Source organism: Cygnus atratus, chromosome 3, assembly GCF_013377495.2.
Source record: "Cygnus atratus isolate AKBS03 ecotype Queensland, Australia chromosome 3, CAtr_DNAZoo_HiC_assembly, whole genome shotgun sequence".
NCBI classification, from domain to species: domain Eukaryota; kingdom Metazoa; phylum Chordata; class Aves; order Anseriformes; family Anatidae; genus Cygnus; species Cygnus atratus.
In genome coordinates this window covers 89695762-89719328 of record NC_066364.1, presented here as the reverse complement: position 1 = coordinate 89719328, position 23567 = coordinate 89695762, and the positions used below count along the sequence as shown (strand labels likewise).

The following is a 23567-nucleotide window of genomic DNA, read 5'->3' as shown; positions in this document are numbered from 1 at the left end:
CTGTTTCAACACAGGTGTTTTAATTTCAGTGTGTGGTAAAACAATCAGTGTGTCATACATACTGCTTTGAATAGCCGTTAAAATGCTTTGGGATTTATATGGATAAAAGGCACTGTAATGTAAAGTTTAATAATATTCTCACTAGGGAATAATAATTACTTTAAAAGCTACCTCAGTCACCGTGGCCTAACTGGGAAACTCTACTTGTTGTAAATATGCAAAGGTAAGAGATGAAGTATTGGTTTTGAAATCAGGGAAGTGTCAGATTACAATTATTTCCAGCCTGATTTTTGTAGCAACAAATTTGCAGTTACGACTGTGATAAGTGTTCCCAGATACTCCTGAAGAGCCACTGCACTTGAACTGTACCAATCACAAAGGGAACTAAAGAAATACTAAAGTCTCAATCATCTACCAGATACAGAGGCAGGAACCTCCTATTCTTGAATTTACAAACCCTTTGACATAGTGTGGTTCTGTTGGAACTTGAAGAGTTTATATTAACTAGACACATGTACCCACTGCTTTTCAACACAAGAATCTCTGCTCCATCAGCCTTGGTAGAGACTTGTGATGTCCTGTACTATACACCAATAATATGTAAACATCAAAATATTATAAAAATGAATTTTAAAGAGAAAAAGAGACTGTGTTAAATTGCTTAATTATCATTTTTGTAGTACACAGCAGCTCTTTTCTTACCATCTGACCTATAAAATGACTAAAGATACCAGAACTCCTTTATGCAGCTGTCCATCTGATAGTAGCTTGAGACTGGAGAAAGTCAGTTTGATATCTGCCTTGGATGCTATCAGTGTTTTCTCTTTTCACTTGCCCTTATTCAAAAACCTCAAAAGAAAAAAAGAGGAAGGAGAAACATTCCTCAAAACAAAATCTTGTACCTTCTCACTGAGACATTCTGTCAAGAAAATGGGAGTATTCTGGATCAGCATTCCTTCATTTATGCCTTGGCTAGTCACTAAATCACTCATACAGGGAAATCATGTTCTTCTGATGTCTAAATATTTTGGTTCAAAGAAGAAAAGGTTTCACTGAAATGGTATAAACAGCCAAGTTGAGATGGTTTGCAATAGGGCCTGAATGACTGCATTTATCACCTGTGAAATCTTGTTGTCCCAGCTGTCCTGCAGTCTTTTCTGTTTTCTCTGAGTGAATTTGGCAGTCATAATCAACACATTTTTCTTCCAGATAGTAGCAGCTTCTGTTGTTTTCAGTGGTTGTTTTCAAACACCGTTTCATACATTTCATTCTATTTAAGAAATTCCCTCCTCCTTAGGGATTCAGTTATTAAGAACTTTATTTAGGCCAGTAGCCTCCTGTTTCTTTCTTTTCTTCTTAGTGATAACAACATTTGCAATACCAGCTGCAACAAACAACAGATTTGGGAAGTACATAAATTCTAGTATTAGGAGGAACTCTTGCCGTGTTTAGTTGGATTTAAGGTAGATAACAATTGGATTAAGATGGATTACTTGTGTTTCAGCAATTTCTGGACATTTCATGAGGTCCTATTCCTCGACAGAAACATCCAAATCAGATGCTTCTTGCAATATGACTGTGCAGCAGGTTTTCATTTAATTAGACACCACCTTCCTGCAATTGCTGTATGAATAGATGTAATGGTTTTAGTCACAAAGTTTCTATACACTTATTTAATCTCAGCAGACACAGGTATGCCCTTGTCAAAAAAGGAGAGTAGGCTGCGTGTCCTTGAAATTTCTCTTGTAAGTATTTTCAAACATCAGACCAAACACTGTTGCTTTACCACAATGTGATCTTGAAAGATATGTTATTGGATTCCTCTTTCACTGTGCCAGAAATGGGCAGAAACAGATGACCTGGCATTAATTCCTTTGTATTTTTCACGTGATATCACAAAGAATCTGAAGTCTGCTTATGTGGCTTATGATGTCACAGAATTCCTGGAAAAAATTATTTCTTTGTAAGTAACTGCAGCGTAACTGCAGCTCATCTGTTATTCTATATATAACTTTCACAATAGCAACCATCTGCTAAAAGCCAGATCGCTCCCTTCTTTTTTTTTCCTTCATCACATCAAATTAGCTTGAAGATGATTTCATATACATATGTTTAGAATACTTCTAACAAAGCCAAAATGAACTCCAAAGCCGCCAAGGGAACCTTTTACTAGACTATGAGACACTGTCCAGAAGATGTATTTATTTATTCTCTTTTTTTCAGTTTTCAAACTTTCTGAACAGCTGAATGGTGGTAGAAGTTGCATATATGACTGCTAAAAAAAATTGGCTTTTTTTGGACTGAAGATGCTGACAAGTTGCAGTTTGTTGCTTTGTGCTTTATGTCTACTTGTATGATGAAAGCAGCAAAGTGTGGGGGATTATGACTGCAACTATCATTTCATAATCACATCCCGTTTAACAGTTTACATTTGAATTGCTGTATGCTTCCTTCAAGAGTTCTTATAGAGCTTCCTATATATGAAAACTGCAAAGTGGAGATAAAATCATATTGTAGAAAGGTGTATTGATTAAAACATGTTTCCACTCTGTAGAAGGATTTTATTAACATGGTATTTTAGGATTCTAGCCAATGACTTCCAAATCAACTCCATTCATTTTACATGACAAAAGAAGTAGTAGAGAGAAAAGCAATGGAATTTCCAATGACCAGTAGAACATGAAAAATCAAGTTGTGTTTTTCCATAGACAATAAATTACTAATAGGACAAATATTGCTCTGAGCTAACTCTTGGTACTCTGAAACCTTTGGTGTCCTGAAATTATTTTAATACGTTTTTAACTTTATTTGCCTCTGCCCAGTTTAATCAGGTATTACTAAAAGCACAATTTGAAATACATGAGGTTTTACTGCATAACAAAACTTAAAAGAGTGCTTATTCTGAAGCATGCTAATTTCTCCTGCTTCTTGCAGAGATTTAGCAGCTTTTACTTAACTCTTGTGCTTCTGTAGCCAGACTTGTATTGATATTTGGTCTGACATAGACTTGTCTGCACTACAGCGTGACCACTGCCATGACTTTGGCAAAGAACGTTCTTAAATATTAATTCTGATGTGGATTCTGAGCTGGAAAAATTAAGCATCCAATCCTGCTTTGCAGAGCTGCAAGTAGTAAAATCATAGCTCTCCTAGTAAAATAAGTAAAACTGGCTCAGATTATTCATGGCATCAGAAATGCTGAATAAAGTACATTGAAAGAGTTTATAACCTTTTCTTAATATAATTGCATTTAGCTATGTTTGGGAGAATTTTATTGCCCTTCAAAGCTTGAAGGGCCTATACCTTTTCTTGAACCTGTTTGTTTTTGTTCCCATGCCACTGCCGCCACTGCCACTTCATTTGTTCAGCTTTGCCCCCGAAGGCAGCATATCACGTAACAGCACTCTGATGCTCTGTACAGGATTGTGAAATGATCCTTAGAAACCTGGAAGTTAAGCAGAGCCAGTGGTTTGCCTATATTATTCCAAAATTCCTCATCTGTATAAACTAAATGACCCAAACTCTTCTCCTTCTCCCTCTGAGTTTGGCCTTGCTAGGAAAAGCAGCCCAAAATAAAATAGTGCTAAGGCTGTAATTTTATTGCAGATTTTTCACCAGCACTGCAAGCTTAAGGTATTCCTGTGCACCACCTACTTGTTCACACACTCTGCGCTGCCATTTTCAATTACTCTAACAGAACTTCTTCACACAGCTGTACTGTGATTGCATCAAGAAACTGATCCAGATTAAATATCTATGGTTTGCGGTCTTTTTTTTTTTTTTTCAAGCTGGATCAGTTCCCAAAAACAGTGCAGTTGTGCTGGCACCCTTGAGGGGGCAGCAAGCTGCACCAAGGGTGGAGACAAGTGCTGGGAAATTGAACAGGAGACAATTCAATAAAGAGATATAGCAGTTATTATTCCTGTTAACTTGCAGTCTTTCTGTTGAGAACCATACTTCTTGGATTAACAAAACACCTTCAACACCTGCAGGGTGTTTTAACATCTAGAATGTTTCATACCAAACCAGACTATGGGGAAAAAAAAATGTTGGTGCGTCTATTTAGAATCCCAAGGGATACCAAGATAAACAATTACTCCAGAATACTAGAGGAATAACATACAGACAAGAGATTGAACTGTGCAATTTAGCCAGGACTTTTTAGACCTTCTTTCTCAACAGCTATAATAAGTATAGATTTAGTTATTAACTCAACAATTATTTGTTAATTTATTTCCCTATTTTATTTTTCTGCAAGTCAAGTGTTTATACTCAGATAACAATGTTGTCATACTTGTAATAGTTTATAAATAAAAATACTATTTGTATGGCAAACCTTTAATCTCAATGCATGTTCTAAAGCTTTAGCCATTTATAAGGATAATAAGGAATTCATTTTGTTTTACAACTAAAGGAAAGAGCTTTTAGATGTTTAAAATATCTTTATATGTTATTTTCAAAAAAGAAAGGTGCACGTGTAATGCTGTCTGATCATTTGAAGTCTAAAACTAAATATCTGAGCGTTGCTTAAATTTTTTGTTTACAATTTCAAACATATTGAGAAATCCACTAAAGACATACAAAAGGAAGTAGTAAGTGTCTAAGGAAGTAGTAAGTGTCTAAAAATTGACCAATAGTTTCCACGTGTGTAGTTAACTAAGTATGGCAGTAGCTATTCCAAGTATATGTATATATAAAAGCCAAACCTTTGGTGAAAAATCTGTCGTGACACATAAAATTCTAAGTTTGCCAAGTTCATTTTTTTTACAAATGTAATAAAAATGTGAATCTAAAGCCTTACAGAAAATTCTATTCTTAGCTATTCCAGTAGATAGCTACCAAAAAAAAAAATAGATGAGCAAGAAGTGATGATCAGAATGAAAACCAGAAACTAGATTCTGTGCAGTTTTTTGTAAGAGATCATCATGTCAAGAAACTGAAGCACTAAAAGTACGTATCTGTATATTAAATAAGTTATTCCCCAGTGCTTTTGTAATTTTCTGCAAATACTAACTTTATATTTTGCCAATAAGATTTAATAAGCCATCAAATCAGGTAGTTAAAATAAAGCGTCATTATCCTTTCATTGTTACACTTCACGTTAAAAGTATATATGTCTTGATCGACCTATTCACAACATACATTTATAATTAGTGTTAAGATACAGTACATAATACAATGGACTCCACAAACAAGCATATGAAGAAATAGGTGTCAAGCTAAGCTGTAAAGAATAAAATGCCAATATACACCAAAGACAGTGTACTCCATGTTTCTAGTCAGATTGACCATAGTACCTCATATTTATTAATGTTCTTTCCAGTAGTACTGTCTATGAAAGTGTTGTTCTTTGAAATCTGTGTTGTTCATTTCCATGAATTTTGGATGAGCTAGAAATATGCAAACTAGACAAAGAACTGGTTATGTAATTTGCCAGAATCACTTGTAGGTCTTCTGTTGTTAATTAAACTCATATACCTGCTCCAAATCCTGGTGAGAAATAATACTGTACTTAGTACTATAGTACTTTCTTATACTAGCAGATTCATAGTCTTTTTTTTTTTTTTTAATTGGTGTCTTACTCTTATGCTCTTATGGAGAGGATAGTGGGGGGAAAACAGTGATGAGAACAAATCAAAAAAAGGTTGATTTATGAAGGCTTAAGGAAGTTTTACAGTCTTGAAAGTTTTATAAAAAAGACTTAAACAAGCTCAACTGTTTTCTGTGTTCCCTCAAGATGTGTTCATTATACACTTTAAATTTCAAAGCAATTTTAACTTACAAACTGGTTTGACTGTAAAAAAAAAAATAAAAAATAAAAAATAAAAGGGAAGGAAGGGAAGGTGGGGGGAAGAGAGATGCATAATGAAATCAGGACGATTAGTGATCTTTTGGAGATCAGGAATTATCCCCTCTGATCTATGCGCTCTTTTCTAGGAGTATTCATCAGTATGGTGAGGCCAGCTGCTTTGCTGATGTCCTCACTGTTAGAATATCTTGGAAGAAACACGATGGGTTGCTTGCTTGCAGTACAATTAGTCTGGACTAATATTATCCAAGCATTTGGCCAGAAAACATTTTTCTGTGTTCTTCTTTCATATTTATTACAGGTGAAATGGTGATTTCAATTTCCTGATTTTCAAGCTATAAAAATCTAAATTTATATATTAAATGAACATTAAGTACTCTTAATTTCTTTTCATTGTAGACACCAATGAATCAAACCTCAACTCGATCTCACTGCATTTTCACTATTCACATCTCCAGCAAGGAACCTGGATCTGCAACCATCCGACATTCCAAGTTACACTTAGTAGACCTTGCTGGATCAGAGCGTGTTGCAAAGACTGGAGTTGGAGGTCATTTATTGACAGAAGCCAAATACATCAACTTGTCGCTACATTATTTGGAACAGGTAAAATTCAAATAGTATGAAAAATTTCCCCTTTACTCCATTCCTTGTTAGCAATGTACAATGTTTTTGTAATCTTGATTCCCATGTTCAGTTAATCTTAATACTCTGTGTTTAGTGCAGTTTTTAAAATATGTATGAGTCGATACCTCCTCATCTGAAATAAAATAATATTAATTTAGATAAATCTTAACAGTTAAAACACTAAGGTTACATTAGATATACAGGGTACTGTTTCAAAAATAGGTTTCTTGTTTGATTTGGAATACTAAAGATATTAACAAGATTGCAACTGTATTTCTGCTAAAAATTTTGTGATCTTCACCTGCTCTCCTCAGTGAGAATCAGAATGTATCAAGAACCATTGAACTGAAGTGACTGTTTTTTATTTGGTTCAACTGAGCACTGTAATATCATAAAGTTTTAGGCTCTTCTCTCATCTGTTGTTTTATTCCACAGCCAACAAGAATCTTTGATCTCTTTGAGACAGGAGTTACCTTTGTTAATATATTGATGGGGTAACTGTTGTGATTGTTTTTATACCGATAAGATTCACAGGTGCAACTGCAATAATAATAAGTCTCCACAAATCTTTGTCATTCAGCTGTTGATACTGAAATGATTTAGCTTGTTGATTTAAGGTACTCTGAAATCCCTATCCTCCTTTCAGTGTATATGATGGTTACCATTTGTTAAATGTACATATGCAGAAAGGTTCTAAGAGTTCCTTTTTTTACAGCCATTTGGAGCTTCTAAGAGGGAAAATCTACTACCTGGTATTTTCTTATATTCTATTATAAAATATATATATATATATATATATATATATATATAGGGAAAGCTGAAAAGTCTCATTTGTGTGTTATATTTATTTACAGACAAATTTCAGTATATTCTTTTTGTTTGGACTTAGAGGGAAGTAAAAAAAAAAAAAAAAAATAGTAAAGCTAACAGAACTAAGGAAGTGAGAAGATGCCATCTCTGTGTGTCTACTAGTCACACAATTAGAAAATGAACTCCTCTGAACTTTTTGCCAGGTTTTTCAACTTTGCTTTTTATGTTTCCTCTTTGGCAAAGGCAAATATTGAAAAAGCAGGCTCGTCCTGAGTAATGTCACTCAATTTTTGTTAAATAGAAACAAAGAAAGAATTAAGAGTGTGTTGGGATGTAGGTGATGAATGGAAACTTTGAAGAAGTAGAATTCCAGTAGAAAGCTTTAGCTAACAGTTTTGATGGTGTGTGTTTTTTTAATATTATTTTATTATTATTATTTTTCCCTCCACTGATCTGATATAATCATTATCCCTTTAGAACTAGAAAAATACGATGTTACATCTTAGAAGCCTAGTAATTTCAGTGAATTGTGATAAGCATGATGGTGAAAGCTGTTTACACTCATTACTTTCTTTCCTTCTAGTATCTCTCTTTTTTATTCCACCAGGTTTACAGACGTTGTCTATATTCCATAGCATTCCTTCCTTTCAGGTGTTTCTTTTTTGGCTTAGCATTTGTAGCATTGTTAGCATTTATGTAGTATTTATAGCATTTATGTTTGTCTATAAAAACTTACTGCCCATTATATTTAGTTCTGCCTGGTTTTCTGTAACCTTTAGCATTCTAATGCTATAAAACTCCAAGCAAGGGTAAGAAACACGTAGTAATCAATGAAATATATTTTGTGTGTACTCTGCTATTAAGATAGAATCACTGAGTTTTTTTAAGTGTGGATTTAAGTGTGGATTTCAGACCTCCCACCTGTTAGATGAATGAAATTCTTTCTAAATTTGAATAGGTAGTATTGTTTTCATAGTCTAGCAAACACTATTCCTGTTGACAGACATTTGTTATTTTTAGAGTTCAGCTAGAGAATATTGTACATTTTTGAAACATTTCTTTAAATTCTTTCATATACCACAATAGGAAGGTACATGCTGATCTGTGAGGCTGTCACTTAGTGGGATAAAAAAAAAAAATAATAATAAAAGGAGAAGAAAATTGCTTAACTGAAGTTCAGAGTTGTTCCTTTGAATTTATACTCCAGTACACATGTTATTTAGTAAAATTTACAGTTGAGGTAATACTTTAAAAAAGGAAAATTTGTGTGTGTCTATGTGTGAAAATTTCTTCAAAATTATAGTTAGAAAATATAATCAACCGTTCCACTTCCTGGGAAGAATTTTTTTGCATGTGTTGTGTTTTTCAGTTAACAAGAAGAAATTTATTCAATTTAATCTACTCTACAATCAGAGGTTTTTCACCTGCCAAAAGAGAAAGTTTAAGGCACATCAGGTGGCAGTCAGTCATTTACTATTACACTGGATTTATTTTCATATCTCCCATTTGTTTAAATTTGACCTTGAAGTAAAATGGCTGTATGTCAGTTACAGTGATCATAAGTGACGAGAGTAAATGATTCAAAAATGGGCCTCTTCGAAATTGTACAAATTGTGCTTAGGATCTTTTTTATTTACTGTATGATTTTTATGTATTTAAAATGCAGCATTGCAGTGAGCTTCTGTGAGGTTGAGTTCAATAACCTTCATAGTGCATTTTGAGATACTCAGGTCTGAAATACTGTAGAAGAGAAATATATTAACATTTTGTCATGCAACTTTTAACTCCTCTTGTAGAATAAATACAATTGGAGATAAGCAAGTTGGGTTCTGTTTGGAATTGCATATCATTAATAAAAAATGTTTACTAATCCTGACTAAAAGACTACTGAAGACAGTAAAAACAATCTTTTTGATCAGTAGGAATCAGGCTATTCAATCCTGATCTTGCAGTGACTAATACTAAACAAGTCAAAATAAGCTTATTTACATATCAGCTGTTTAGTTATGATCTACCGGTGTTTTAGTGTTGAGTTATCCCATTTCTAAACACTTTGCATAATGGTCATATGAAAATGTTTTGAGTGAAGAAGAGAATGGGAACACAGTTCTGTATTATCACAGTCTTATCTTAAGGTGTTAAAATATTTTCAAATAAATCAATCACATTTTTTATCTAGGTGGCCTGTATGTCTGGAGCAAAATGAAGCCCTGATAGTCTCATGCACGTGATCTACGGTAGCAGTAGAGACAATTCAGTTTTATTGTCCACAGCAATTTGGTACATGGATACTTTTAAAAGTCCCTACTACCACATCCGGGTAGCTTTTGTTGTCCATAAGCCATAGTAGCATGTTTGACAATCACAACAGCATTTATGCCTATTAATTGGCATTTAAAATGTGCTCCATTTACAGAATACTGAAAAATTTTATTTGTTAATGAATGACTGCTACTTGTACTTACTGAAGTTTTTGCCCATAAAATTTGAGCTCACTGTCAGCTATTTATCCACATTCCATAGAGAAGATGATTTTCTGGTTTTGTTGCTTCCTAATTAACATATCCATATAACTTTCTGCCTTAAATTATGGTGATTTAAATCAGCGTATTGCAGTCCTGGTTCGGTAATATTGTTAAGGTTTGTTAAGATTAGACCTACCAATACTAAAAAAAAAAAAAAAAGAAAGAAAAGAAAGCCTCTTTTGATATCAGAAGAATAATAACACACTCTTTTCGACCACATTAAAATAAAGCAATTTTCAGGTTATCCCATTTATTTGGCTGTTAGAAGATCCTTGTTCAGATCCTGCCTATTGTACAGTGGTCTCTGTTGCTTTGTGAAAGAATATAATTTCCTTGACTTTCAGATATGTCTTCATTCTATTACAGATTCTTTGATTGGCTTGTAAAATTGATTTAGTGCTTTAGGTGAGGTTTTACTAAAGGGACTTAAAGTCATCGTCTCCTGTGTTATATGAATCTTGCACGTGACACTACAGTGGCATGCGAGCTGGTCACGTAGGTTTTCAGTGCCAGTGGTGGAGGGTTCGAATTTTTCCTGGGCTACAGACTTCTTGCATGAACCTCAGCAAAATCTGAATTTCCCTGTAACATGGTTGCCATTTTTAACAGAAATAACATATCTTCCCTCTGGTTCTTTTCCTATCTTGCCAATTCAGACTGTAGTCTCTGTGTGGCAGAATCAGAGAGCATACTTATTAATGTATACTCCACATTAGTATGAGGTTTCTGTGCAATATTAGAAACTAACATAGATACTGTGTTTTATAAGATATGACATATTTTCATCTAATGAGTAGTAATACACAAAATTTTAAAACCTTTCTCCAGGAATGTGTTTTCAGTTTCCTTTACAATATAGTAATTTTCATATTATGTATTGGTTCCTCTGAGGGCTGGCAATATAAGATTTACAGTAATAAGAAATTTTAACTTTCTGAAGACTATTAACAGAAACTAGTGGCAACAAAAATGTTACTGCTAAATTTTGTAAAGTAACAATTTTCTTTGGTGCAGTATGAACAAAATATATGCTGGTATGTAACATTTATTGATGGAAAAACAACTCCTAACCATTTAGGATAGCTTGGACAATTCATATAGCTACAGGTTTTCAGTACAGTTCTTGGCCAGATATCAGCTGAAATCTTTGGTATCTGAATAGATCATGGGGTAATCTAGCTTTTCATTTAATAATAATTAGAATCATAATGTAAACAGCTGAGAAGAGAAACTGAGAATATTAAGTGTACCATTTCCTTTTTGGCCAAGACATACGTTCTAAACTAAATTATTTCTTTCCAGTAGTACATTGTAATAGTGCACACTTTTATTTGTGTATGTACTTTTCAAGACATTTTCTCGGAAATAAATGAATTGACCCCTCCAAGAACCATGTGCTTTAGGAATGTGTCATTTTAAAAGCATGCTTTAGCAAATGTTGAGGAAGTTTCTTCTTGAATGCTCTCCATGTTTTAGTCTATTATTATGCTGGAAAAAATATGAGGAAGATTTTCAATAAGTTACCGTGTCTTAGGAGAGTGGTTTTTAGTTTATCGTGTTCTGTTTCCATGTTTCTGAGAGGCTATAAAGTATAAAGCTAAGGTCTGATAAAATTAAATGTATTTGGTCTTTTAGGTCCAATGCCTACAAAGACATACAAACACACTGACATTGAAGTGAAAATTGTAGCAATAAAACCAGAGGCTTTGCAGCTAAGTGGGTTCAGAGGTGTAGTTTTGTATTAGAAGTTTAGGTTGCTGAGCAGGTTTCTTTTTCTCTTTCTGTGTCAGGTGAGTTTAAAAGCCTTTTCCATTTTTACTGTTGTTTCAGGTAATAATTGCCCTTGCAGAGAAAAATCGGTCCCACATTCCCTATCGCAACTCTATGATGACCTCAGTGCTAAGAGACAGCCTGGGAGGAAACTGCATGACTACCATGATAGCAACGCTTTCTTTAGACAAAAGAAACATAGATGTATGTTATTTCTATTTTCAAAGAAAATGTTTTCAGTTGTTAAAAGATCCTGCCCTTTTGACTTTTATTACTGTTTGCAATTCAAGTGTGTATGCTTTCATTCTCATCCTTACAAAAAAACATTTTACTGTTGTTTCCAGGAGATAATTCTGTCAGTAGAAATTTCAATAACATATAGATAAATCCTTTAGGATGTGATATTCTCTAAGTAATCTCAAGTCAAGGAGCAATTGAGAAAGGACTTGCATGTAGTAATGAATCATATTTTTTATTAATTTTTTTTCTGATGTATAAATCTTTGAGTTATGAAAAGATACCTCCAAGGGATTTTCCAAAGGAAATAAGTATTGGTAAGATCTCTAAGCGGAATATCGATCAGACTGAAAAAGTCTTGGCAGAACTCCTTTATATTTTGTGGAGTCAAGTTTTTATGAAGTATGGTAGACAATTCAAGAAGTCATGAAGGACAGAAGGAATTAGGTGGAATGATTTAGGATTTTTGTATTGTTTTCAAATACTCCTGTTTTCCTTCATGAATTCTAAATAGTTATGTTTTCTTATCTTTATTTACCAAAATATGTTGTGATGCGCATACCTAAAGACTGCTCAAATCCATTTCTAATATAGTTATTTCCTGATTTTCCATAACATGAAAGATTTCTTAATGTGAATAAACAAGAAAAATAACTAGGGCTGTTTTCTGAAATACAGTTGAAAGCATTTTACAAAACTGTAATTCATCTAGTTGAAGATATTTTTTCTTTAGAATATGGCCTTTGCTTTTAAATTAAAACAGAATGTTTAGACTTGTGAACATGTAATTGTGCAAGTATTCTTTTTTTTTTTTTTTTTCTTCCAGGAGTCTATATCAACCTGTAGATTTGCACAGCGAGTTGCTCTTATTAAGAATGAAGCAGTTCTTAATGAAGAAATTGACCCTAGATTGGTGAGAGTTATTTGGGGATGAAGGGAAGGAAATTGCTTGGTTTTAGTTTCAATAAACAATTGCAATCATATGGATGTTGATAATTTTATGCTAACTAATTAATTTAAATGCTTTTTTAGATGCAAGTTCCAGTCTTTTCTATAAAATAGCTACTCTTCTTAGTGTTTCTTTTGGAGGTAATTATAATTAAATGATCAAATGAACCTTTATAAAACCCCTAACATTTGCAGTGTCCGTCCCTTGTGCAGTTGAGTCACATCAATTAGCATAGGTTTGGCATAGCTTAGATACATAGTACATGCTGTATAAAACTTACCATATAGGTGAATGATGGTTCTTGTAGCTCTTTTTATAATTAGATTTTCCTCCAATACTGTGGGTTACTGGTAGCTGCTGTAAGTTAAGCACTTTTGAAATTAGAATACTTAATGCGTCCTGCAGAATACATTGAGCATGTTGTTATGTTGAGGTCAATGAGGCTTCTCTGGTACAGCAAGCAGTGCAGTGAGTGACCTGGCATGGTGGATTTTAACCATCTCAAAATACACTGGAAGGGCAATACACCTGGGTGAAAGCAATCCAAATTTCATGATCTTTTTGACAGGTATAGAATTGAGAAAAACCAAATCTCAGATGGAGGTAAAACCACTAAGGAATGCAAAGGGTCAGAAGAAGGTCTTTCATAAGTAAATTGACATCAACATAAAGTCTAAGGAGAATGTAGGCCTGCAGCTCAGTGGGGAGCAGTAGACCTGCTGACAAAGGGCACTGAAAAGGCTGTTTCGCCTCAGCTGTTACTTGTAAAGGTTTGACCTCAGACCCCCAGGTCCTACTAGCAGTGTGTTCTCTGCATTATCTGCGGTGGGGAAAGAACATTAGGAGCACTTAGGCCACTTGGACATGGATAAGTCCAAAGGATCAGATAGGATGCATGTGAGGGTGCCGACAGACATGGCTGAGGTCACTGTGAGGCTACTTGGTATCTTTAAAAGGTCATGGCAGTCAGGGAGGTTACTGATGATGGGAAAAAGGCAAATATCATGCCTATCTTCAAGAAAGGTGAGAAGGAGGATTTGGGGAACTGTACATCAGTTAGCCTAATCTCAGTCCTTAGGAAGATTATGGAACAAATCCTTCTAGAAGCCATTTCCAAACACTCGAAGAACAAGAAGGTGACTAAAAGAAGCCAGTATGGATTTATGAAGAGTAAAATATCCATGACCAACCTGATTGCCTTCTACAATTAAATGACTGGTTATGTGTACAAGGAGAGTGGTGGATGTTGTTTATCTGTGTTTTAGTAAGGTTTTTGACACTTTCTTCCATTGCATTCCTGTAGTGAAAGAGATGAGATATGGATTGTGTAAGGTTGGTGGAAAACCGGCTGAACTGCTAGGCTTAAATGAGTGTGATCAGTGATGCAATGATCCCTTGTGTAGCTGGGTCAATAGTGTTCAGTGTCTTCATTAGCAACCTCAATGATTTGACAGAGTGCACTCTCAAAAAGTTCACAGATGATAGCAAATTGGGAGTAGTGCTCAGTAATTTGGGTGATAAGGCTGCTATTTAGAGAGCCTGATAGGCTGAAGAAATGAGCAACTGAGAAGAATCTAATGAAGTTAAACTAAGGTAAAGGCTAAGTGGGGTGGAATAACCCCATACAGCAATACAGCTGGGCACCAATAAGATAGAAAACAGCTTTGTAGAAAAAGTCCTGGTGATCCAGCTGGACTTAATTGAACTTAAGTCAATAGTGTGATGTGGTGATGAAGACCAACCAAATGCTCTGCTGTATTAGCGAGACTATAGGTCAAGGGAAGTTGTTATTCCCCTCTGTACAGGACTTGAGAGACTGCATTGAGAGCAGCGGGCCTACTGTTGTGTCCAGACCTTGATTTACTGAAGCAAGGCCCAGCAGAGTGACATCAAGATGGTCAGGGGACTGGAGCAACTTATATAATAAGTAAAGGCTCAGAGTTGGATTTATTCACCCTTAAGAAGAGAAGAATAAAGGAATCTTGTTACTTTATATCTGCCTAATAGGTACAGAGAAGGCAAAGCAAGAGTCTTCTGAATGATAGACCGTGATGGGACAACAGGCAATTGACACGTTGCACCACATGAAATTTTAATTATATATTTGGAAAAAGTTAAAGATTAGCAAACATGTTCACCATAAGGGTGGTTATATATTGACATAGGCTCCCCAGGCAGAATGTGGACCTTCTGTCCTTGGAGATAATCAAAATGCAGCTGGAGAAGCCCCAAGCAATGTTACCTATTTAGACCTGCCTTGAGATGCAGTTAGGCTAGATGACCTTGCACACTATGGTCTAACTCCACACCAACTCTTTTATCTTGCTTCTTTGCTAACAGAAATAAGAGTTCTACACAAAAATGTTTGCAACAAGAGTATTCTATGAAAGTTTAGATATGGTGTCATCTCATTTTTTTTTCAAAGGTCTATAGTAATTGCTTATTTAAGACTTTCAATGTATTCTTTCAGAATACGCTTTCATTTTTTCAAATCTGAGAACAGGAGGGAAATGTAAAGCAGAAAGGCTGTAGTGATGTCATTCATAGAATCCTTCTGTTGTCAAGTTCTATAGAAATAAGGCATACTACTGCACTGGAACAGTTTGAATATTAAAAAGCTAAGAAACCTGCAGGTACAGACTTTCCTTGAGATTGGTCCAAGGAACATTTTATTAGTTAGGAAGAACAAAGTCTGTAAAGTTACGATTAAGAAAAAAAGGAAGACAAGTAAATGAGATGTAGAAATAGAATTTCCACATTAAACCTATAGGCTGATGTTCATATCCCAAAGAGCAGCAGAGGAACTCTGTGGAATGAATCAAGGATTTAGGCAGGGAAGGATAAAAGTAGTAATCCATGTTGGTAAAGCATGAAGCATTGCAACGTAAAGAGAGTATGTTTCTTCTTTTGGTTTGTATAAAAAAAAATGTACCTTAGGTTTTTGTTTTTAACATTTGGTTAGTCTTTCTTTTGAAATATTTTATATACCTCTAGCTTTGCATACCATATTTGTTTGAAGATGTGCTCTTTAATAATAAGTTTTACTACATTAATAAACCTTAGTTAGTTTATTTAATGTAATTTTTTGCGTTACCTAGAAAAAATATTTTTCTAAATATAAAATACACCTATTAAAGATTGGTCAATTCAGCAAACTATAGCAGATGATGATAGCTACTGGGTCAGCATGCTGTGTATCAATGATGTTTTCTGACATGGGAAATATTTCAATGAGGTTACACTTGTTGTGCCAGAGCTGCTTATATGGATACAGAGGAAGAACTATAGATGCATTTCAGCATACTTTCTGTCTCTGTGAAAGAGCTGTCAGATAAAAAAAATAATAATAAGTTCAGGGTTTATTTGTTTAATTTTGCTTTCCAAACAATTTCTAACTGTAACAACATGACAAAAACAAAACACACACACACACAAAAAAAAATACAGCAGGCACTGAACAATTCTTACTTTCTGATTGTCTGTCCTTTTTGTCTTTTTCATGTAGGCTTTGTAGTAGCAAATCATGTAAAACATTCCTTCCATGGCCACAGAAGCCTCTGATTGAGGTGGAACACATGCAGGCTCCTGAACATTTACTACATCCTGTGGAGCTATACTCCACAAGTTTGGTATGTCTCGCTCTGCAGGATCATTTAGCAAGTAAAGCAAAAGTGGCCTCAGAAGAGTTAGAAATCCATCCCCTCTTGTGGAAAAGGCAGGGGAACACAGATACCTAGACTTTATATGGCTCTGCGCTCGCTGTGGAATTTGTTGCCCATCTTAACTACCAAAAGTATATTCCCAGTGTGCAACCTGATTATTCAGTAAAGTGCTGAATTTATGATTTTACGTCACTTATTTGCATTATTTATCATCTGTAATTTGAATGCATGTTTTATAAATAGAGTGCAGAATACCTCTTGGTAGATCTAACGTAAGTCTGACTGCTGTGTAAACTCTGTTCTTCATAATGGAAACTTCCTCACTGTATCTTACTAAAAGTTGCATATGTACCCATTTTCCTTCTTAAGCAACTTACCTTTGTATTTCTCTCACTCATGACCAAAGGATTTAATTTAAACTGAAAACCAAACTGTTGAGTCTGAACTAAGTCTAATCTAATCTCCTCTGGCATTCATTTAAAAAATATAAGTTAAAATATTATCCTACTGTAGAATTTTGTTTCCTTTAATACTACTTGAAAATCAATATTTTATCCACACCCTGAAAATAATGTTTATGTTGTTGTTAGATAGAGGTTAATCATACTAATAAATTTGTACTTTAGAGAGGGTGCTATCACTCACACTTTCTACTTTTTTGTACTGAATCCACAAATTTGTTTTATTTTATTTACTCTTGGCATAGACTGTGTCAAAATGTAGCACCAGAGTAAGGCAATCTAAAATCAGGTGAAAATGCTTGGCCTGCAATATTCTTGAAGTATTCTTGCAATATCTGTAACTAGCAGTTCACCATCTTAATAGATTCTTAGATGAAGTGTTTTTGACTAAGTTAAGCTTTCATAATTTGTGGTAACAAATATGTTACCAGTATTTTTAGAGTTAAAAAAAATATGTATGTGTAAAATATATATCTATATTAAGTAAAATCATTCAAAGTTGAGGAAATTATAGTTAAACATTAAAAGAAATACAAATATTTGGAGGAATTTTAATATCCACTGAAGATACGTCTAGAGTCTCAACAATCTTTTTTTCTATAAAGTGTATGCAATCAGGAATAATTCATTTTTTCATGAAAATGTTATTTTCTTGGAAACATTTTGCACATGGAACTGCCGAATGGTTGAGGTTGAAGGGACCTCTGGAGGTCATTGTCCAAACCCCTGCTCAAGCAGAACATGCAGAGTTGGTTGCCCTGGACCACGTCCAGAAAGGTTTTGAATATCAGTGCACTCATATCCGTCTATAAATATTATTGGACTTCTGATACATTTGAGCCATTATAAGGTGATGCATCATTAAAACGATCCATCTTAAAGTAACCAAGAACTCATTAATTCATGTTTTAAACTCACATATTGTCTTTGAGTTGTAGAATTTGACCTTGGGAGGATAATGATTTCTAAAATATGTCTTTTATACAAATATTTTCCCCAAAATACATTTTCCAGTAATAAGCTATTAAAATTTAAAAATCTAGTACAGTTCTGCAGATCACATTCTTAGTCATTACTGTTCATTAAAGCAATTGCATTCTCATAATTAAATCAGTAATTTCATAATTACATAATTGCTGTATTGGCAACTGATACATCCTGCAAATTTGTATGCTATAATTCTATTAAGAGTGGATTGTTACATGTAAGGTTAAAATGCTGATATTGTTCTGGAATTTCTGTTCCTAAAGGGAAAGGAAAAATCACTTTTGGTATGTAGTTCTCTTTCTAACAGACCTCAATCAGTTCTATTTTGTGTTTTCATCACTAGCAAGCAAAACTAATGTTTTTGTTCCTCTTATGGTGAATTTTTTTCTCTTGCAAGTAGTCTTTTGAAGTCTTTCTGTACAATCATGTCTTCTAACACATAAAGTTTACAGAGTTTGGATGACTTTTCTTGTTTTTATAAATGGAAAATGAAAAAAAATGTGCTTGATGTATTTGAGTTCTTATTTCTTATTTGGTGTATTTCTGTTCTGGAAAAAAAAAAAAAAGTTCTTTAAAACAAATAGAGAAAAGCAAAGTAAATATTTCCCTAAACTTAACCTTCTAATGCAAAATTCATAACCTATCTAATAACTTGTAGGTGATGCTTTCTTTATACTTTGCTGTTTGTAGATGGTTGTCCAACTGCAAAAGGAGATCCAGGAGTTGAAAGATGAGCTGGTACTGGTGACTGGCAAGCATAGAACATCACAGCTTTCACAAGAAGAGCTACTTCAGTAATGGCTTACATTGTTTTTTTCATTTTCTTCTTTTGTGGTGATAGTTTTCATCAGTTTCTTTGTTGGCACAAATATTTAAATTCATCTCAGAGTTTTAAAGTTTTCATAGTGAATAATAAAGTGAAGTTAGGTGCCAGGTTAGAATGGCAGTTTTCCATGAAAAGCTGTATGAGGCTGCTGGCTGTGCTTCTGCAGTCTCAGCTTCGAGGAACTGAAGTAAAGTAAATGCAAAGGATGGGAATGCCTGACAGATGCCAGGCAAAAAGAAGTGTTGTGTAATAGTGCAGAATAAAAAAACAGTATTTCTCAAAACTGGATATACAATCTAAGTAGAACTCAAGAAACATTCTTTGTACTGAGAAGGGTCATGCTGTAGTGTTGACATATGTCAAGAGAAAGCCTGCATTTCTAATACACAATTAATCAATGTCTTAAAAGCCAAATATTTAATTTTTTTACTGAACATGCTATTCATTTATGTGTTGTAATATCTTACAGCTTTTAGTAAAAGATCAGTGCAGAATATAAGAACTTTCTATGTATAATGTAAAAATATTTTCTTAGGGCTAAAATTTCAAAATAGCTATATTCAGTTTTGAGATTTGAAAAATTAAGTGATCTTGTGGGATGGACCTATTTAATCTCTGTGCCTCATCTGTATAAAGTAGTAGTAACTGTTCTGAGATTCTGTTTGTTTGGTATATTAATGATAATGAAGGTGCAAGAATTTTGACAATGATTTTAATTTAACTTGGAAGTGTTCCAGAAGAAAACTACCAGTGCTAAAAATTTCCCATACCATCCAGGAGATTCTGGAGACATGTAGCAAGCTGCTACCTTTAATGTTGTCATTTTTCATTGTCGGTTTTGATTGTTTTGTTTTAATTCAGAAACTAAACGACATCTATATCAAGGATGAGGAGCCAGATAGCATTATATAAAAATTTCTTGTATAAAAACAGAGAAGTATCTTTCTTTTTCTTTACATAAGAAATTAAATGACCTTAATGGCAAGTTTCTCTTTACCCTGACAGAACTAGTCTTTCACAAGATGAGCCACTCTTGGGGACTTTATTACAATACACATAAATTACCTATATATTCATTTAAAGATATACTTTCCTAACATTATTGTAAAAATCTGTCACGTGAATTTTCCTTTGTGATGTTTCTTGCTGTTTAGTTTGTGTAGGGACATTGATTTTATTTATTTATTTATTTATTTTTATGCCAAGGCCATGAACCTCACTTCCTAAGATTTCCTATCTGACTTTTTGTTATGAAATTAGTAGTCTCATAGGCGGAAATGGGTTCACAGTTGATGAAAGTTTTTAACATAAGTATGCAAAGGAAAACTAAGAATGTACAGTCTGCATACAATTGCACTATAGCATATGTACAAGAGGCCTTGTTTCAAAAATGCATAACTAAAAAGTATAGCAGTTGAATATTTTTTCCTTTCTATCTTTATAGCACAATATATGGAGTGTTACCTTGTCAGAAAAGGTTGCTCCTGAGATAATAGCAAGGAATTTTGCATCCCAGTCCTCCAAAGAGAAGCACAGAGGAGACTTTCTGCCTTTAATGAGTTTCTACCTATAATAAGACACAGAAAGGGAAAATAGCCTTCAAGGATCTAAGCTACATTAGGACAACACAAAACTTTAAGTTGTTTAAATTTATCTTGTAGGTATGTTTACTCAGGCTCATGTAGTACATGTGTTTCAAAAATGTGTTCTCACTTGGAACAAATGCCCTTGCAATTAAAATTCAGAACCAAATTTAAATACTGCTGACTGAAATACAGTACATTTCCTGAGAATCACTAATCAGCAAGAAGGACCACAAAGGATTAACCTTGTCAGTAATAAATTCCAGATAATGCCCTTGTTCAAAGATCTCTTTTTTTTTTTTTTTTTAATATAGACTTAAAATGGAAAGCAGACTTGGGTGTACAGAATTTTTTATGGGTGACATAGTTTCGAGCAGAAGACAGTGCTAGAGAATTACTAACATATACATGAGCCAGTCGGACTGCCTTATTGATTCTGTATGCCAAATGGAACCTTGAAAGAAAAAAATCTTTTTTTTTGGACAGTTCAAATGGCAGGAAAATGGTAAATGTCAGGCTCTGAGTTTTGTATTTGTCCATGTTCTTGCATGCAGTGTTCACAGGTAAACAAACTGATGTGAACTTAACAACCAGATAAAAGTATAATCAACTAGTAGCATGACAAGGCACGTCTTCATTGAAAATACCTTTCCATATTTTTATATATTTTGAGCTTACTTTCATTTGGTTAATATTTGTGACCATGCTGGCTTAGGTCTGTCTGAGCATCCTGTCACGATCATTTTAGAACATTTACAAACATCCACAGATAACATCTAACTGTTCTGTCTCTAATGAGAGTCTTTTGCTGTGTTATGCGTTAAATCTTTGACAAATCTGTTTGTTGAGACTGACCATGTGAGTTTGGAGCTACTTGTTATCTGGAGACTTTCCACAAATTAAAGAATAAATATACAGATGAATAGTCCAAACAATAGTATAGAGTTGGGTGAGGGCTGATAAAATCACAATTTACTATTTCTGGAAAATGTCTATGGTTTTCATCTACTTTTGCACGTAAAATGAAACTTAAATAATATTGCTGATTGGGAGAGATATAGATCAGATTGTTATGACAAACAGAAGAGGAAAAGAAACATGGCAAAGGTGATAGTACAACATGCTATGTTGCACTTTATTCAGAGTCACCACACAATAACAATTCTTAGGGGGATTAGTACTGTAGGGGATTCCAGAGAGAATAATCTTTTTTTGATTGATGCTTTTTTAATGCGGCCAGAAGGGAAATTATAATTAGGGTCATTATATATTTCAAATGCTATTTGGACATTTCTGCTCAGTTAAGATATATTCTGTTTAAACTTAAACTGTATCTTGGCGTATATATGTATGCATACACATATATATAGATAATTCAAGTTTACATAGTTCTTTTCAAAAGTCTTACACTTTTACAAAAGTCTAGCTGTAAGGAGGAAATTAACTAGTAAGAAGTGTTACTAAATATATTTTAATCAATATTTGTTGTATTTTAATTCTTATTCTGATTCATCAATTCAAGAGAGGTCAAAGCAACTTTTGTCTTCTGAAAGACAATTCTGTGCTGATTTTTGTATTTATTCATTGATTCTTAACACAGATGATCAAAGGTACAAAATATGTCAATGAAAAGCTCCATGCACTAAGTACGTATTTATTTTGTTGTCTCTGCACAAATTCTTTTCTCAGGTACTTTTTGGTAGAAGATGGATGCCAGAATGAAACTAGATCTACTGGGTGCATGTGTAGAACCAATACTATCTTTTCACCTATGGTCATGATAATGCATAGGCTTTTGCTCTGTACAAGAGTTGCAGGAAATAAATGCTAGTGATTGCCCTGGAAATAAGTATTAATATCATATAAAATGGTATTTTGTATGTTTCTTGACTTAGTTATACTAAACATTTATTAAAATAATGAGCTTCATTCCATTTGCTTACTTTCAGGGTATTCAAAATAAAGTCAGTGGGCTACTCACTGCAGTTCAGACTGTTAGATTTTTAAATATATTTTGTGAACAAACTGTAGTTCATTCTTCATTGCTTTTTTTCTCACTTGAATCATAGAAATGTCTTCAGATATATTTTTTTTAATTTATTTAATGAAAGGGGAAAAGAAGGTCAAATAGACTTTCATCATAGCCACTACAATGTCGCATTGTCATTCATTAAATTTACAACAAAATGGAAAACAAATGCTCTTGACTTTGCTTATGAGTGATCAGTCCTGTGAATAAAGGCACAGCTGTCTAGAATTCTTACTTCAGAGTTCTCTGTAAAATGGTAAGATCTACTTTATTATGTCATATTTTTGGTTTTATTATTTTATTCTCATAAATGTTAAACATACATTAATTCTGCTACTCTCATTTTTTTTTATTTAAAAAGCACGGCATAAAAAATGCAGCTATGCTACATAAGTGGTCCAAAACGTAGTTCATAAAATGCTTCCAAAATCTGTATTGCTTGCTTTGGATCACACCATCTACTTCCTCAGCTGTAAAGGGCTGATCTCTAAATATTTCTTTAAGCTAGAGAATTAGTGCCTTGTTTAGAGGGGAGAAGAAAAAAAAAAAAAACACTTTGCACTATTGAAATAAAAATACAGCAAATAACATCATACATCACAAACAGAAGGAAATTATACCCCCTTAGGTTTCTGTACTATGCTTTAGAACAGGGTGAAATGACATTGAAATGATTCTTATTTTTTAATCTTTTTTGTAAGAATCATGCCAAAAGTAAAAGGGAGAGTCCTTTTTATTTGAATCATTTGGGATATTTTTTTTTGTTGTTGTTGTAAATGAGCTCACTAGCAATTTACAATGTGTGCCCAGAAAGTCAGGATTTTGAATCAAAGTTCTGTGCTCCAGAGCACCCACGCTCCCAGAGCCTTTGCCAGTTGGAATTCTCTGCTAACAGGGACGGAAGTCCTGGCTTAGCACTTTAATTTATTAATAACTTTACCTTATTTCTTTCAGATACATATGTTATTACAGACGCTTCTATTTTTTACTTCAACACTCATATATTGTTCATCTTACTCATACCCTGGATTTCTCATTACTACTTTCTTTTTTCTCTTTCAGCGTTGTGACATCTGTATGCTATCATGGCATTAACAACATTGCACTGTTGTACATTGTAGAGGTTTTAACAGTTACTTGTGCTTAAGCTATTGAACCAATGGTTTAATTTACAAAGCAGAGCAAATGTTCTTATTTGTTGATGTCAGTGTTCAATTTCTGTTGCAAGGTGGAAGGAATAGAAGCGTATTACCTTGGTTTATGTCAACACAGGAGACAGTGGATTTGTGCAG

The 23567-nt window shown here is 33.9% G+C and overlaps 1 protein-coding gene across 1 annotated transcript in view; it reads left to right on the top strand.

Annotated features, from left to right (window-relative positions):
• Nucleotides 1–23567, top strand: part of KIF6 (kinesin family member 6) — a 169634-nt gene that overhangs the window by 36718 nt on the left and 109349 nt on the right. Inside the window, exons 7-10 of the mRNA XM_035563115.2 lie at nt 6209–6415; nt 11602–11745; nt 12605–12691; nt 18528–18631. Coding sequence (XP_035419008.1) covers nt 6209–6415; nt 11602–11745; nt 12605–12691; nt 18528–18631 — 542 coding nt within the window. The remainder of the gene's footprint in view (nt 1–6208; nt 6416–11601; nt 11746–12604; nt 12692–18527; nt 18632–23567) is intronic.